Raw genomic sequence first — 18,380 nt, 5'->3', positions numbered from 1 at the left:
CTGCTGCCGTTTGTCAATGCTTTAATAATGGTGGTCACAAATACGAAGTCAGACTAAGAGAGATGAGCCTTACTTTGGATTTCTGAAGCCTTGCTTATTGATTTACTTACATGTGTACACACTTTCTACCTGCTGCAATAGAGGGAGCAGTTGAAAATTTAGTTTTCCCCTAATAGTATCCCAAGATCCTGCTTGCATTTGATCAGAACATATCAGGCTATCATTCCCGGGACAATGCTTGTTGCTCTGGGAATTTAAACTGGTATAATCATTCATTTTAAGATTTGCAGACCTGCTAGCCCCATCCATGAACTTAAAAGATTTTTCAGCTACTCCCTAATTGTCCTGTTTTTTAAGGCCTTGCCAATGTAAAAGCAATGTTGACATTGTTTCTGGAGAGCTCTAATCTAATACCGTCATGACTCACTAAAACAGATGCTTTCTAGTTTTTCCTACCCAGAGTGAGTGAGTGAGTTTAGTTGTACGCTGCACTCAGCAATATTCCAGTAAATAGTCGAGTCTGGACCAGACAATACAGTGATCAACATCAAGAGCATTGATTTGCTAAAATGGGAACCGATGACGTGTCATCCAAGTCAGTGAGCCTGTCCACCTGATCCCATTATTCACCTCTTGCAGCAAGTATGGGTTGCTGAAGACCTATTCTACCTCAGACCCTGAAGGATGGCAGGTCTTAGGAGTGGCTAAATGGATGAGGTGGTCTGACTCAGTGACTGTTACAATATTTTGGTCATGTGGTCTGATAACATGATTGCTTCTGGGCTGCTTTTCATATTGCTAAAAGACTGTTTAGTGAGGTGTTAAACATCACATAAACACAGTACTATCAAACATAGCTTCTTGATACTCCTTTAGTGGTGTCTTAATTTTTTGTGTTTGTGTTAAGGGACCCAAAGGCAAATCCTCATTTTTGTACAACCCCATACATGTTGGAAAGTCTTTGTATAAACATATTCCCCGGCAATGTGGTTAAGATCTTGATTTTAAAAGTAATATTTGGCTCTGAGATGGTTATAGTGTTATCTTGTTGGCACAATTAAACTGTTATGTCAAACATTGGAAGAACCAACTACATTTGTATCCGATAAAAACAACTTTTATGGATGTATAAGTGTACTTACTTGACAGTGATACAAAAATCTGTATCAAAACATGGCTTCACCTGTGTAAAGAAGTTGTTCATATATTAAGTTTGTCCTTATCTGATTCACCAACTTCTAAACATGCCACTGAAAGAAGTTACATTTGTATCCATTTTGTGATTAGCTAAGCATTAGATCTGATTATCAAGGGATGTTTGATTATCAAAAGATTATTGCTAAAGACCCGGGTTTGATTTCTCACAGGGGTACAATGTTTGAGGCCTGTTCTGGGTTTCTCAAGTCATGATATTTTGCAGGAATATCACAAGAAATGATAAGCACCTGCTGTAAATATTATATGTTAAACACAACCTTACACTGAATTGTACATTGGTCCTTGGAAAGTGTTTTGAGGGTACCAGGTCATTGGATGGGAGAATGAATCAAAAAGGAGCATAAAATTTTGATTCAATCTCCCATCCAATGACCAATGGTCATTTCTTGACCAGCAAGTTATGCTTGTCACAAGATCCAGTTAACATGTGCATTGGGTGGTCAAGCTCTTTTACCCTAAAAGTACTCATTCTTTTACTCCCTTGTTTGCTTAGCTGAGACTCCATCATGAAAAGGTTGCTTTGCTTATACCTAGAAATCATAGCAGCATTCGATGAGCTGTAGCAGCGGGAGCCATAGTTTGTGGAACCTTGACATTTTGGGCTTGCTTGCTTGGTTTGGTCACCTTCTTAACAATGTCTAAACTTTCAACTGATCTGTGTTGACAGCAACTGTTGAGTGATGACAAGAACGGTGATGCTCCCAACAGGAACCTCCAGTCAGTCTTACAGCAAGAGCTCAACTCTCCCACAGATGAAGTAGGGCTCGATGGAGATGGGAAGCGACCGACTTCAGAGTTGCTGCAGAAGTTGCTCCAAGAGGAAGAAGATGAGAGTTGCACATCAGCTCCAGCGGTGAGTGGTGTCAAAGGAAGCTATTTTAGAAGTCTTCAGAGACAGCATGTCATAGAGGAAAAATTTCCTTTGTCTGCTTGTCTTAAGCTGGAGATTGTTGCAATAAAAGCCTAAATACTTGTCTTTCTGGTAACAAGAATGGGGGTGGGTAAGTTTAGTGGTTAAAGTGTTCGGTCAAAATGCTGAAGATTGATTTCACTCATGGGCACAATGTGTGAAGTGTACTTCTGGTGTCCCCTGCTGTCATATTGCTAGCATATTGCTAGCATATTGCTGAAACCAGTGGAAAACCATACTCACTCACTTGAGTTGTGGTGACTAAGTAAATGGAAAGAAATCTCTAATACTCACTGAAGTGTCACTGACATGATGACACTGTGTGGTGTCATTCTACAATGATGACGATGTTGACCTGGTCGTTACAGGTCATGTGACCTTTAGTTGAAAATAACTCTGCCTATGAGTGTCATCTACTCAGACATATGCCTGTGGGGACTGAAAACAAGAGAGTTTGGCAGATGTGTGACTTTCACCACATTTTCTGTCATGTTTCACGAAAAGGAAGAGTTGACATTTGGCCGATTTCAAGCCAAAGAACTTAGTAAGGTTCCTACTTGTCATTGGTTTTGCTCCAAAAATAAAATTCTGCTAATGAAGTTTTAATCCATCTCTCCATCATTATGATTGCTCATCCTGCTGAAGGACTTCCATTGGAGAACCAGAAGTAAGCACGAGAAGGATCATCTAAAGTTTTCCAAAGCAGTTTGGCATAGCAGTAAATTTTCCATTTGTAGTTCCGCTGAATCTTCAGTGCAATTCCTTAAATATGCATGTAATTATGTCCCTGAAGTAAACTGCCAAGTAGCAAAAGCTGTAATCAATGATCAAATCTTTCATCTATACCTTGTGTTTTAAAAGTTCTGTATCAAAGACTGTTGAGTAAACATGCTCCTGGTTAAACAAAACTAAACTCAGAAGTTAAACTTAGATAATTGGTGATTAAATTACTAGAAATAGACTCTGTTTGTAATATTTACTTTAGTACTTCAAGTGAGCAAATTTTCTTGTGATCACCAGTTTGCGCCATGTCACAATATAGTGCCTTGGTCTGGAGTTCAAAATGACTGAGCGTCATATAGAAAAACAATAGAAGACAAAAATGATTTCATGGCCAATATCAGGATCATGTATGTTTTAAAGATGTGCTTTATTCATGATTACGTAATAGATGGGGTATATAAATCAGCTTCGATTTGGTAAGTTTATACAAGGACATCGCCTTATTCATGGGATCATTTTGTCCACTCAGATATGAGGTGAATGAATGTTAAAGTTCTTAACACTCTCACATTATTCTCCAATGACATCAATACAATGAGTATGTATATCTGTTCTCAGGAAAGTACTATACAGGACCAGGAAATAGGAAGTGGGTCAAGGTCGCGGCACCAGTCAGGTCAACAAGAGCCGCAGTCATCAGGCTTCAGCCAGCCAGTCACACCACAGAGTGCAGCCAGTTTCTCTGACGCCTCACAGTTTGACATGCTCAAAGATGTTTTTTCTGATCCGGGAAAGAAGAATGTTGAACAGGGTGGACTCATGCAGAATAAAAATCTGAATAACTTTCTCACAAAGTTGTGGGAGAAAGGTGACAAAAGTTCAGAGAAGGCTGGTGATGTGAGGTTAAGACAAAAGAAACGTAAATCCTCTAGTTCTGATGTGGACAGTACAGAAGTGTTAGAAAGTGATTCTAGTGTTTCACCTGGGCACCAGAGCCGCCTCTCACAGAGGAATGCTCTCTTGGCCCAACTGTTGTCAAAGAAGGCAGCCAAAGAGACTGTAGTGAACACTCAGCTGACTGTGAACCCCACAGCACTGCCTCAGCAGAGGATTCCCAAAAACATCACAGAGAAGTTCATCCAAATCCGCTCCAACAGCCAGGAGCATCGTCAACATCCATCTGACACTGGAGTCGATAAGGAGAGCAGTCTGACTCCCAATCCACGAGACAATCCTCGCACAAACCCAAATGCTCCCTTCCCAGGCAATACAAAGCCTGATGGTGCCATTGGTGGGGTTGACAACTCGGGACAAATGAACACAGGTGTCCCACCTCCCCACAACATGGACTCTGACAATGCCAACAGCTTTGACAATTTCCAACAACTGTGGGCCTTGTCCCAGGCCAATGAGTCTGTGAGTATGGAGATTGAAGCAAACGGTGGAGATAGTTCTGATCCACTGCTTCAACAAATCCTCCAGCAAGCAGCAGATCTTCAGCATGAACTGACTGCTGGCAACCTGAACCAGGCTGTGTCGACTGCAGCATCCCTTCCCCAGCCCCAAACACCAGTATCCTCCAATGCTGCCCACATGTCTACACTATCAACATCAACCCAGGTGACTGCTTCAATTACTCAACAGCAGCAGTCAACGTCTAATGCTGAAGAAGTGAATATGATGCAGGAAGTGGAGCAGCTGATGGATCCTTGGGAAGAAATAGATAATATTCTAGGCATTAACTCACAGTCCAACAATCAGCAGATTGGTCCAACATCGGTCACGGAGCAGATGGCAATTGATGCCATTCAGAGACAACTGATGAGCGAGGAACCAGTGCAGACACCCAATTCTGTTTCTACTGGCAATCATATACGTAACGCCAACCCCAGTATATTTCTCGGGGCTGCTAGCCAGGCTTCAAGTACTAAAGCAGGACAGATGCCCACTCGCCAAACTCTCGCCCAGTTACAAATGGCTCGCAACCTACATCAACAGCAGGCCGGAGGACTGGGTCAGGTCACAGGGTTGGATGCAGCATTCACTCAGCAACTACTACAGCAGCAGCAGCAGCAGCAGCAGCAGCAGCAGCAGCAACAACAACAACAACAACAACAGCAAATGCAGCCACTTCCGCCCCAGGGAGCCATGGCCCAATCCATGCCAGGCCAGATGGGTCCACGTTTCCCTCAGCCTCAAGGTGAGAGTTCTCTCCTATTTTACCCCATCTTAAATCCTTGAAGCTACATGTTAGTATGTGACACTGAAGTTCCATTGTAGAGAGTATTTGCTCCACATGTCTTGGTCAGACTTTTTAACTCACTTGTTCAGTGATATTGTAATCAGTGAAATTATGTTTGGGGTGATCATCTTGGCACTATGATTATTGTGAGGGTATGGGAGGTGCAATCATCTTAGGCCTACGATTATTTTAAGTCTATGTTAATGTATGAGCTGGTCATGTTACTGATTATTTTATGTCCTCATTAATTTATTGGCTGATCATCTTAGGACAATGATTATTTTAAGTCTATGTTAATTTATTGGCTGATCATCTTAGGACAATTATTATTTTAAGTCTATGTTAATTTATTGGCTGATCATCTTAGGACAATTATTATTTTAAGTCTATGTTAATTTATTGGCTGATCATCTTAGGACAATGATTATTGAAGTCTATGTTAATTTATTGGCTGATCATCTTAGGACAATTATTATTTTAAGTCTATGTTAATTTATTGGCTGATCATCTTAGGACAATTATTATTTTAAGTCTATGTTAATTTATTGGCTGATCATCTTAGGACAATGATTATTGAAGTCTATGTTAATTTATTGGCTGATCATCTTAGGACAATTATTATTTTAAGTCTATGTTAATTTATTGGCTGATCATCTTATGACAATTATTATTTTAAGTCTATGTTAATTTATTGGCTGATCATCTTATGACAATGATTATTTTAAGTCTATGTTAATTTATTGGCTGATCATCTTAGGACTATGATTGTTTTAAGTCTGCGTTCATTTATTGGTATGTTAATGTGCAGATGTTGAGATCATTTCAGTGCTAAAGATGTCAAACATTGTTCTTCGTTCTGCTCCAGTCATGACACATTGTCAGTGCAGAGCAGTTTGATATCAATCAAGGAGACTGTAACTGAATATCATGAGCCTTAATGCAACAATTTCTTTGCTTCATAGTAGCTGTGCCCATGTAGGTTTTGTCAAGTGATTGTTTTAATTCAGGAAGGCATGATTTTACACACGAGTATTGAGGAAGATCTTATGTAATGTATGCAAGTGAAACAATCTTTATTAGATCATCAGAATATTTATCTGACATCATTCTCCTACTGTGCAGCTTCACTAAGTCCTCTTGCCAGTGCCTTGCAAGGCCAGTCCCCACAGCGCCCTATGTTCCGAGGTATGAACCAGACATCTACAGCCATACAGGTCCGGCAAACGCTGTTGCAACAGCAGAAGTTGAAGCAGATGGAGAAACAGCGACATCGGCAAGCACAAGAACGACAGAGGCTATTACAGCAACAGCGACTTATCGCGTTACAACATCAGCAACAGCAGAAGTTTGGGCAGTTCCCTCAGGTAGGTACGGCTGTGGTGTGACTGCTTGGCCCGTGTCTTATTTTAAAATCTCAAGATTCCAGACAGTCTCATTGATAACAGATCCAGTACTTTTTGTAAGATCATAGCTGAAAGCTGATGGTTTCTCTATATTCGGTTTTAAGTTCTTAATTTTGAAAGTAGTTTTGGACAAAATGTTGCCATTTGAACAATTCAATCTTTGACGTATTGGTCATTGAATGCTGCCCATCTTTTATTGTGTGCTTGCCCGTTTCCCTTAGATGTGGTCCAGGAATGGCTTTGCTTGTGCTGTTGGTGATAGTTTGTGGATGTGGATGTTTACCCTTAGTTTCAAATTCACCTGGTGTAGTGTACATCATGATTGGAAGGAACATGTGACAAGCCCGGCCACCTCAAGCTTTGTAGATTATCTGGAATTCATTTCGTTCAAATTGAAACAAAATCATGCTTTATGTTCAAACCAAGTAGGTTTTGATTTCTGACAGTTTCACTATGTGTGAGCTTTGCATGGAGTAGTTCTTCCGACTGTCACTCCACAGACGCTTGTAACTCTCAAACACTATGTGACTCTCCGACCGTTTTGTTTCCGTAGGGAAATATGGGAGTTGATGGCCACTTCCCTGAAAACCTTGGTGAGCTAATGAACTCTGGCCACGCCCCAAATGTTACCTTACCTGTGCAGGTATGTGATACAAGCCGCTCGCCTTTAGTAGGTCAGCTACACTGTTAGTCCAGCCTGATACTATGTGCAATATTGCCAGCCCAGGTGAACTTGAAATATCTGTACATATTCATATATATTGTGATCCAAAAATGACTACGACTTGAACATCGAAGATCTGTCACTATTCAAGTTGTTGTAAATGTTTTCTTTCAAGTTGGTGTTTATTTTTAAGTTTGTGTTGAGACTTGTGATGAAGTTCCACATGATGTGTTGTGCGTAGCTGTTGTGGAGTATTCATGCATGGGTTATTGTATTTCAGCGAGGCCAGGCGATGCCAGGACCCATGTCGCCCCGGTTCAACCCGGGCAGCATGCCAGCCGGGAACCAACCAGTAAGTCCCATGATGCCTCCCTCAACGCCTCCTTCCCAACTGTCCCCCCACTTCGGACAACAGCAGCAGTGGAACCTCCACCCTCAGCAGTCCAGTGCTCTGCAGGGTGGAGTGGGACTTGGACAGGTTGGATATCCTTACAGTTGATGCTACTTAAATCTTTTTAGTATGGTTGATGGTGATCCTTATTGTGTGGTTGATAGTGAATATTTCCCTTTAGAATGGCTGATGGTGAATAAATCCTTGCACTATGGTTGATAGTAAATAAATCCTTATAGTATGGTTGTTGGTAAATAAATACTTATAGTATGGTGGATAGTGAATAGATCCTTATGGTATGGTTGATAGTGAATAGATCATTTAATATGGTTGATAGTGCATACATCTTTATAGTATGGTGGATAGTGAATAGATCCTTATTGTATTGTTCATAGTGAATAGAACCTTTTGGTATGGACGATAGTGAATAAATCCTTATTGTACGGTTGGTTTTGATTAAATCGTTATTTTATGGTAGGTATTGAATTGATTTATATATTATACATTGATACAAAGTTATTAAGAGTGTGTCCTGTTGAAGAAAGTCATTGCACTGGAAGATGCTATCAGCTTATTGGCGCAAATGAAAAAGGGCAAATTCAAACGTATATTTTTGTTTCGTTCCATTGGTGGATCCTTAAAACAAGTAGATAGATGCACATGCGGTCTCAGGTCTTATATTTGAAGTATTGAAGTAACTGGGTTAATAAAGAGAAAATAGTACTTATTTAGAATTGGTAATTTCCAACGCTGGCCAATCATGTGAAAACCTCTTGGTGCTATCACAGCTGATGGAGTTTGATGTATTTAGTGTGTATAATCTCATTGAGGTTCTTTATTGTATAATTAATAATTATAACTATATAGGAACCTTTTTGTTTCCTATTCAAATTATTTGTCTTTCAAGAAATATTTTTGAAAGTTCTGTGCCGATATGGCCAGACCAGTGATCATCAGTATTGGTTAGTGTTGGTGTTTTCCTCATCCTATTTAACTGAAAGAATGACAGATGAGAAACATGGCTCATCCATAACTGTCTATTCAGAGTCTTCCTTATTATTCATGGTAAAACCTTCTTGAGGATCTGTGTTGGAATTGAGTTTGGGGGAGTGCAGGCTTATTGTGTAAGAGTCAACTTACTGATTAGATGGTTAGGCTTGGTGACTTAGTTCATGCAGGTCATGAATTTTGTAGATGATTGTCAGTCCCCTGATTTGTTGGTCCAGTGGTGGATTAATCAGTTGTTTTTTGCTTCCAGGGATCCCAGTTCCCCGCTCTCCAGCGTCACAGATCTCTCTCTGGGAACATGCCGAGTCCAGGAGGTCAGAGTTCACCTCGGTTCCAGTTCCCAGAGAATCAGTTCCCAGCCGGCCAACAGGGGGGACAACTCGGATTGTTCCCTGGAGGCGGCCAACAGGGGGCAGCACAACAGCAGCAGGGAGGACCTCAACAAATATTTGCTCAGAATAGACTCATGCAGAGACAGATGAGTTTGCCACCAGGTGAGATATTGATTAGTTCATCAGGTCAGTGTAATTAATGAGCTTATCGTTAGTCACAGGTGTGTGTACACAAGAATCGCTTGTAGGACAGTTGAAGCTCTTCATGTGCCCAAGGGTTCAATAGGGCTAGAGTTAGGGCTAGAGATAGGGCTAGAGGTGTTCTTTAATGAAGTGTTTTCTATCACTCTCTTGAATAGTCACTGACCTTGACCTTGAGGTTCAAACCTTGAGATTGGATTAACACTCCAAGGTGCTGTAGTACAAAACATCCTTAGCGTTAAGACTATCTTAATGTTTGGGAGTTATAGCCAACATAGTGCTAAGATTGCTTTGTACAGCAGCACCCACTACATGCATTGTATACCTCAGTACAATTTTGCATGTGTTGGAGTGTTTATCTTTCTGGAAGCTTGAGGTCATGATTACACAATGCTATTTAGAAAGTGGTCAAATGTAACATATGTTATATTAACACTTATCAGAGGGGAACACAAACCCGCAGTCTAGACTACCTGTTGTCTGAGTTTCATTTTAGTGGAAGTCGTGGTGGTACTTTTCCAAGAGAGTGTAATCCCAAATATAACATATGTTACTTGAGGTCATGGTTAGTAAATACAGTCGAACCCTGTTTACCCGGACGTTTTGGTTTCACTCGAAAATCGTCCGGATAGTGAGATGTCCGGTTAACTGGATCAAGCATCCAAAACGTGAAAATTAAGTGAAAGCGAAAAATATTCACGTACGCATATCAATAAATCAACAGTCAGTAGTAATAACAGTGAATCATCATAACATATAAGTGTACCGATAATACATGGATGGCGGAACGTAGGTTACCATTTGTCAAGTTATCTCGGACGTAATCTTGTAGCGTGTGGAGCTTCAGATGGTAAGTTAGATGAAAAGCATAAATCGATGACACAAAGTTTCTGTTTTGTCAATTGCATATTCTTTTGTTAATTTTGAATGCCCTAAAAACATACGACATCGTACCGAATTTATGCTGTCTACAGAAAGTCAATTTCCGGACGGGATTACACGACTTAGATCATGTGGCAGGCTATTTTTAACTTGCATCGCAACAGATAGCATGGGTCGATTTATAAGTTTTATATACAGTACAATTACCGTGCAGTTTCCCTTAATCCTACTTAACATGTGTTTTCGTTACTGATGAGATGTTCTCACACATGCCAAATCCTAATGAACAACCCAAGTGACACTCGTCACTAGTGTTTTGATAGCTAATTAATCAATTCACACCAAATGCCTTCTGATAGATTACGAAATCCCATAGTCGTGCGGTAAACGGTATTGACGAGGCACATACACATGCATGTTGCACAGATCTCTCCGTCCGGATAACTGGATCATTTTTCAATGGAAATGTATGGGAATGGTTTGAAAATTTGTCGGGTCCTGAAGTGCAGGGTCCGGTTAAGCAAGTACAATTAATGAACGAAAGTTTCGTTTTACATGAAAATCGTCCGGAAGGCGGGGTTTCCGGATATGTGGGGTCCTTGTAAACGGGGTTCGACAGTATACTGACCAGCAAAAGAAGTGAAACTTTTTTTTGTCGAGTTTTGAAAAAGAAGACATAAACAAGTACACTTGCTTTTATGAGGTTGATTTTCTTTTTAAACTTATGTCTCCATAGTTGTTCAGTATACAAATTTTATCACTATGCAGATCAGCTTCACTCGTACTGATGATAGCGATACTGTGGAGCTACATGTTACCACAGTACATATGAATTAGAATGTTTGGTTGGCCTTATGGTCCTGGTGTTCACTAGCCTCCCTGACAGCTCAGGTTCAGTTCTGAGCATGGTTTAAAAGGTGTAATTTGATGCCCTTTGATTTGAATGGTTTGTATATTATGCAGAGACACATGACCCTACTCACTCTTATGACATGCGTAATTATTTCCCCATAATCACATTGACAGAATTGTGTGAAGTAGCCACAAGCCCTCTAGTGAAAATCCAGTTAGGCAAGTAAATCTTAAGTCACCGGCCCAACTGGCTTGATTTTGGGCTAGTGATTTATTTTGCGAGCCTGTAACTTTCATGCATGGCTTGCCCCACTGGCCAGCAAAATTTGGAAACTATTTCACACACTGATTGACAGTGTAATGCAATTACCCATGACCCTCTTGGCCCTGAAAATCTGCCAGTAATTTCGTTGATAAGAACTTTTGAGATTGGTGCTGTTGACGCCGACATCACTTTGTAACTTGTTTGTCTCATCAGGAACAGCTAAAAACTTAATTGCATCATTTCAGTGTCATTAGACAATGTCCATGCATTGTGTATTTCTCCCCTCCCCTAACAGGCCAGGTAGTGGCTGTAGCCAGCTTTGTGTATGTGCTGTTATGGCTGTTATTGATCATCCGGAAGATATTGTCGGGCATATTATCGCAGCTTGTTAGGTAATGACATCACCATGCCTCGTCAGCTTGTGGCTGAACTTTTAACCTTGTTCCCAGTCCTCATCATAGTGGAAGTTTCAGTAGTTCATCTCTCTCTCTCTTCAGCAGCGTCTTCACTCTTTACAATGCCTTGTGTCAGAGGTAATGTTATTTCATAATTTTGAAAGATATTTTATGTTTATTTCAGATTCCAAGGTGATTTAATGTGGTTGCTATATTTGATAATCACTGATCAAAATAAATGTGATGTTTGTTTGTACAGTGAAAGATTGTTTATGTCTATTGTGACATCAGAAGTCGATGTTTCTCACATCATGGTGCTTCTTGGTCATGTGGAGAGGAATATATTCCGTGTTCTAGGCGTGTTCCCATACTGTGTTGAACCCTAAAGTTTAGAATTTAGAACTTAATGCATCACTGTTTGTGGAGCTGAGTTAATGACCAGTCCTTCACACTGTATTCAGAAGAGCTTCTTATTGCGTTAGACTGATGAGTCTGTGTCATCATATCCTGGCTTAGGATGCTGCTTTCAGTGTCAGCCACTATTTTGTTGGACTGTATATGTCTTTGTACTGTATTGTAGCGAAATGAATGCATCAGAGCTCCTTTTGCTGCAAGCATTCATTTGTCAGGTCCATGCAGTACAGGTTGCATAGCTCTGCTGTGACAGACTACTAAGTCATGACTCGGTCAAAATTTAAACCTCCCTGATTGTGTGGGAAAACTTGTTTTCAGTTTGGTATCGTTGCGTTGCTATTGGACGCTGTGGTAAATATTTTCATGATTTCATGTTTATTTGGGGAATGTTGAATCCATTTCTTACCTCTTAGAGTTGTCAAAAATTGGTTTGATTGTTTTCATTTAATTATGTAATTAGTATTTTAACATACCTTTTTTTGTCTTTTTTTCAAATCATCTCTTTGTTTTTTCATAGTATTCAAATAGAAATGTGATGTAGTTTTGAGGAACTATGGGATGCAGAGATATTCAATGATACTGATACAGTGATACAGGCTTGAAGAAATGGTCTCTTGTCTTCCATACGTATCTCAATGAAAATGAGCTTAGACATGTACAGTATGTGACATGCATTGTTCTTATTACAGCGAGGCACAAGTGATAGATGTGGTCGCACCTTAGGTGTGTGAGTTTATTGAAACATGCCTCTGTTCACCCAATAGAAAATGGGTACCCGGTGGGATAAGTCATGTGACTGTTAAACTTATTGTGCCTCACAGGCGGCTTCGCGCATCCAGAGAGATAATAATCAGTGTTTGTTAGGACTTTGAGCATATGTCCTGTACGTGGATAAGGCTCATTAAATATTCACAATTATTAGTATATTACATGTTTGGAGTGAGTGTTTTAGGCTACATTTTGCAATATTCCTGTAAGATAATGATAATGGACCTCCGAAAATGTCTTCACCAAAGGGGAATCAACGCTTGGCCTGTGGGGTGGTGATGGAACGCTGTAACCACTGGGCTAGTCCATTGCCTCTGATCATTTCATCATTATAGCCTGTCAGTCAATTCAACAACAATAATGGATGCTGTCTTTTCTGTTAGATGGAATTGTGTCTTTTGAATGGTTACCATACAGTTTTCTGTTATTATTTTGTTAATATACAGCGAAAGAACTGCAACTGGCTTTTTAGTCAAGTTTTTAGATAGAAGACATGAACTCATGCTTTTATGAAATATTTTTTTTTAAACTTGGGTTAATGGATGCAGTCTTTTTTTCAAATGGAATAGCATCTTTTGAATGGTTATGATACAGTGTTCTATTGATTATTTTGTTGATGTGTTCAAAAGATATCACAGTTAAAGTTACAGTTGCATACAAGATACTTATGACAGTCTCGTTGAAAACATATCGTTTCATCAGTTAGTTATAGTGCTGGGCAGCACTTCCTTATCAGTCATATATCATCATTTAAAAGAGAGTGATGGGACTTGATTGCATGTATGCCATGGTAATCAGGCAATAATATTCACCTCACCATCATGGGATTTTCAACCATAATCCAGGGTCAGCTGAGTTCAAGAACAGATAGAATCTGCCTTCCCCAACTAGGCAACAAATAATGCTATGCCATTCCTCAGAGTGATCTTGGTTCTAAGAAAATCAGGATTCCGATTGTCCTAAATCCCATATTTGACATAATACTCATGTGTTTTCCATTATTTTGGTACTTCTTTGATACCTTCATCTACCATTCTATCCAAGGAATCAAAGTTCCTGCAAAATCTATTGCTGTACACAAAATACTTTCCTTGGTGACAGATTTAGTTTATTGGAGACATTTGTGACAGTATGTTTTCATTTTGTGATGGGTCTAGTTTTGATACTGCACAAAGAAGATAACAGATTCTAGATTTACTTGAGTTATTCAAGAAGAAACGTTAACATTTAACATGTCTGTTTCCATGACAACAGGCAGACACTGGTAATTCCAGCTATGTCTTGTGTTTATTGATCTTCTTGTTTCAAGATTGTGTCAGGCAATGTTCACACTGTAGTGTGAGATTACGGAAATATTCACTCATAGTTTCTTTGTTTCAATATTCTGGCACAGTATGATTCTTAAAATACATGTTTTGTGTCTTGTGTTAAATAATTTTTTGATGTCTTGACGACATTGCTACATGTGGTATGTTTCTTGCAGGGCGTGGATCTCCCCGCACACCTCACAGCCCATACGGCAGCAGCCCTGATCCCATGTTGATGTCCCCCCACTCAATCTCCCCCAACTCTCGCCAGTCTCAGCAGCCGGGAACACAGGTATGTCGCAGATTGCGTTCTTTCATGAAAGTGTGGGTTAGAGTTTGTTGACATGCAGCAATCCAAGCAGGACATGAATGACAACCAATGGGATTAGAGAGTTTTCCAGATGTCCCAGAATGTATAAAACCTGAAGCCAAATCATCTGGCACATTGTATTAAACAATCTTACATAGCATCCCTCTGTTAAAGACCGTGAAGGTCCAGGCTTGTCATAACAGGCAACTAACGGGACTGGGTGGTCAAGATTACCTGCTTGGTTGACACATGTCATTAGTTCCAAGTTGTGCAGATTGATGTTCATATTGTTAATCACTGGATTTTCAGGTCCAGATTCAATTATTTTCAGACTGCCACCATATAGCTATAATATTGCCGAGTATGGCCCTCTTAACTCCCTCCTTCACTCTCTGTTGAACCTCTGACATATGTGCTGTAATTTGGCTGTCATCATAAACACAAATCTTGAGGATTTTCAGTAGAAGTCTTCTTCGCTGTCAGTAGTTGATAATAAGTCATGCAGACACTAGTGTTCTGATGCCTGAGGCTTTTGTGTACATGTAAGATAGGCAACTTCACTTCTTGTCTGTATGTATTTCGACATGGTTCCTAAATTTGGTTCACTAAGACGTGTAAGAATAATTCTTTGAGCTTAAAAGGATATTATTTATTAATCATCCTGCTGTAACGTGTTTTCCCTGCGTCTCCACCACCTACTACTTGTATCTTCAGGTGAGCCCAGGAACTGGCTTCAACCAGTCCCAGCTGTCGGCTGCTTTCGCGTCCCAGCCTCTGTCCGCCCCACCCAGTTTTTCAGGCCCGTCACCTATGTCCACTGCCACATCCAGTTTCAACCAATCGCTGCCTTCTTCTTCTCAGGGCATTCCTTCCCAGCAGTCTTTTCAACAGCCTTTTGACATGCAGTTCTTGGAAACAGGGCCAGACGGGTAAGATCACTGGGGACCAGCAGAATATGTGAAAAAGACTTTAGAATTTTGAATTTGCGGTGCATTTGTTTCTGTTTGTTAGCAAAACCATTAACCAAATCACCATACTGGTGCTAGTGACTTTCAATGACGTGTTATGCATCACCTGAAGTGTTGCATTTGAATTCCTAATGAATTAGTATAGATATCTGATATTTTTCCCATTTGTTAGGTAGATTGTCTGTTCCAGGTTTGATTGTTTAAAAAATGCCATATAGCTGGAATATTGGTCAGTGCTGTACAAACTGAACTCATTCACTCACAAAATGTCTTTAAGCTGTATTTTATGTGTTTATGTATTTTGGTTACTTCCAGAAAAAAGCCTGTCATCTCGGGGGACCTAAACCAAACAGTGTCCAACTCAACATCACAGTACGTCAAACAGGAGCTGCGTATTATCTGTAGTGCGCGGTCAGAGAAACAACTTCAGTCACAACAGCAACAGCAACAGCAGCAGCAACAACAACAGCAGCAGCAGCAACAACTTCAGCAGCAACAGCATGAGGCAATGTCATTTGACACCGGAGGAGAACTGCCATTAGAAATTTTAGAGACAAGTAAGGGGGAATATAATGATTAAACAGATACCTTTTGATAAGTATTAGTATGGTACTGTCTTCATTCAGTTTCATGCTCATTTTATTATTGGTTTCATTGATTGTATAAATTTGGTTGGTATTTTCTTTAAGAATCAAACTCCTCGAAAAGACTAGGCAGTTGGTAGCCTAATGGTGAAAGCGTATGCTTGTCACCCTGAAGACCCAGGTTTGATTCCCCTACGTGTACAATGTGTGAAACTCATTTCTGGTGTCCCCAGTCATGATATTGCTGGAATTTGGGTAAAAGTGCCGTTAAACCATACTCACTCCTAGCAACTACAAATGGCATGTTTCTCTATTGGTTTTGGTCTGCTTTGTGTTTCATCAAAGTTGTAAGACCAGCATCACTTCTGACAGATAGACCTTTAAAGATCCATGTCATCTTGTGAAAATCAGTGCTCATGATGTTGATCGTGGGATTATCTGGACCAGACTCAATTGTTTACAGTCTGTGTTGCCATATAGCTTGAATATTACTGAGTGGCTTAAAATTTTGCTTACTTCTGACACAAGGTGTTAATCCTGACTCCCTCACTCTATTGTTACAGTTAATGACATGACGAAGGAGCATGCAGCTGTTGGCCTCAATCCTCTTGATGACTTAGCAGAGAATGAGGACATCCTCAGCTCGTCCAGACAGGAGGCCAAGAAGAGATATGAGCAGTTCCGTGCCTTGTCAACAGGACAGACCCAGTATAGTAAGCAAACATAGATCCATGATCAGCATTAGAATTAGTCCTCACCAGTCCATGCTATTTGTAAGAAGCAACTAATGGGATTTAGAGGCTCTTTGGCCTGACTCTGTCTAGTCTTTTACATAAGGGACTGTTCCTCATTTTTGGCTAGGAGGGGTTGATGATGATTTATGTGGAGTTGTATGTACAATATGAGTGGACCACCCCCACCCGATATGTGCTGTCAAGGGGGGGGATAACATGGACATGTGCTGTCCAATATGGCGGCGGGGACAACTCACATAATTCACATAATTCACATATGTGCTTTCCAAGTAGGGGATAACATTGATGTGTGCTGTCCTAGGCAGCATAGCGCACATGTGTGCTGTCCAAGTGGGGAAAACGTGGATATGTGCTGTCTAAGGCAGGATAACTGGCATATGTGCTGTCCAGGGGGATAACACAGATATGTGCTGTCTAAGGCAGGATAACTCTGATATATGCTGTCCAGGGGGATAACACAGATATGTGCTGTCTAAGGCAGGATAACTGGCATATATGCTATCCAGGGGGATAACACAGATAAGTGCTGTCTAAGGCAGGATAACTGGCATATATGCTATCCAGGGGGGTAACACAGATATGTGCTGTCTAAGGCAGGATATCTGGCATATATGCTATCCAGGGGGATAACACAGATATGTGCTGTCTAAGGCAGGATATCTGGCATATGTGCAGTCCAAGGAATAGGGTGGCACCGTGGATATGTGCTATCTAAGTAGTGATAACTGATATATATGCTTGCACAAGGAATGATAACTCTGATATATGATGTTCAGTGAGTTAAAACACTCATGGATTGACATGTGCTTTGCAAGGGTTTATGACAGTCGTATGCTAGTGAAGGGGTTATTAGGGAGGCATGTGCTGCTGGTATTACTGTGATTTAGATATATACTGTTCTAGTGGTTTTGACAGTAGTATTCAGTGTGCTGTTTTAAGTTCTGATCAGTTTGACATTCAGTACAGATCCCTCAGGGTGACATGCATTTTAGTAATGCCATGTTTATATTGCAGTCCCAGATGATCCAGAAGCCAAGGCAACTAGCTTGTTCCGTAATCAGTTGTTGAGTGCTCCCCAGTCAGATCAGACACAGAAGTGCAGCGGCCAGAAGAACGAACTTGTGACACAGGTCAACATTGTGCAGAGAGAGCCACGGGTATGTTTCTTGTAGTATTCATAAGCTTGTGACACAGGTCAACGTTGTGCAGAGAGAGCCATGGGTATGTTCTTTGTAGTATTCATACGCTTGTGACACAGGTCAACATCTTGTAGAGAAACCCGCGGGTATGTTCCTTGTAGTATTCATAAGCTTGTGACACAGGTCAACATTGGTTTGGTGTGTTCCTTGTAGTATTCTTAAGCTTGTGACACAGGTCAACATTGTGCAGTGAGAGCCACGGGTGTGTTCCATGTAGTATTCATAAGATAATGACACAGGCCAACATTGCGCAGAGAAAGCCATGGTTGTGCAGAAAGAGACAGAGGTACGTTCCTTGTAGTTTTCATAAGCTTCTGACATTGTACAGAAAGAGACACAGGTACTTTCCTCGTAGTATTCATACACTTGTGACAATCATACAGAGAGAGCCATGGGTATGTTGCTTATAGTATTCATAACCTTGTAACACAAGTGAACATCGTGTAGAGAGGCATGAGTGGGATAGATGTGCAACTGGTTCTGTAGGCATTCCCCAAAGCAGACAAAAGCAGGCAGATCTATGGTTACTAAAGATAGGGTGCATTTATCTGATGGGTCATTGTGTTTCATTGGGTCAGATAAAGTCCTG

At 40.5% G+C, this 18,380-nt stretch overlaps 1 protein-coding gene across 5 annotated transcripts in view; it reads left to right on the top strand.

Annotated features, from left to right (window-relative positions):
- Positions 1 to 18,380, top strand: part of LOC137278336 (nuclear receptor coactivator 2-like) — a 169,022-nt gene that overhangs the window by 146,769 nt on the left and 3,873 nt on the right. For 4 of the 5 annotated variants that reach the window (XM_067810610.1, XM_067810609.1, XM_067810613.1 and 1 more), the window contains 11 exons: positions 1,886 to 2,071; positions 3,470 to 5,051; positions 6,216 to 6,457; positions 7,050 to 7,139; positions 7,441 to 7,638; positions 8,810 to 9,053; positions 14,152 to 14,267; positions 15,000 to 15,214; positions 15,569 to 15,810; positions 16,401 to 16,550; positions 17,607 to 17,749. In XM_067810610.1, coding sequence (XP_067666711.1) covers positions 1,886 to 2,071; positions 3,470 to 5,051; positions 6,216 to 6,457; positions 7,050 to 7,139; positions 7,441 to 7,638; positions 8,810 to 9,053; positions 14,152 to 14,267; positions 15,000 to 15,214; positions 15,569 to 15,810; positions 16,401 to 16,550; positions 17,607 to 17,749 — 3,408 coding nt within the window. The remainder of the gene's footprint in view (positions 1 to 1,885; positions 2,072 to 3,469; positions 5,052 to 6,215; positions 6,458 to 7,049; positions 7,140 to 7,440; positions 7,639 to 8,809; positions 9,054 to 14,151; positions 14,268 to 14,999; positions 15,215 to 15,568; positions 15,811 to 16,400; positions 16,551 to 17,606; positions 17,750 to 18,380) is intronic. The other variant, XM_067810611.1, reaches the window with a different exon arrangement.

Source organism: Haliotis asinina, chromosome 3, assembly GCF_037392515.1.
Source record: "Haliotis asinina isolate JCU_RB_2024 chromosome 3, JCU_Hal_asi_v2, whole genome shotgun sequence".
Lineage (NCBI taxonomy): Eukaryota > Metazoa > Mollusca > Gastropoda > Lepetellida > Haliotidae > Haliotis > Haliotis asinina.
The sequence above is the reverse complement of the archived record's forward strand: the minus strand, read 5'-3'. Positions and strand labels throughout refer to the sequence as shown.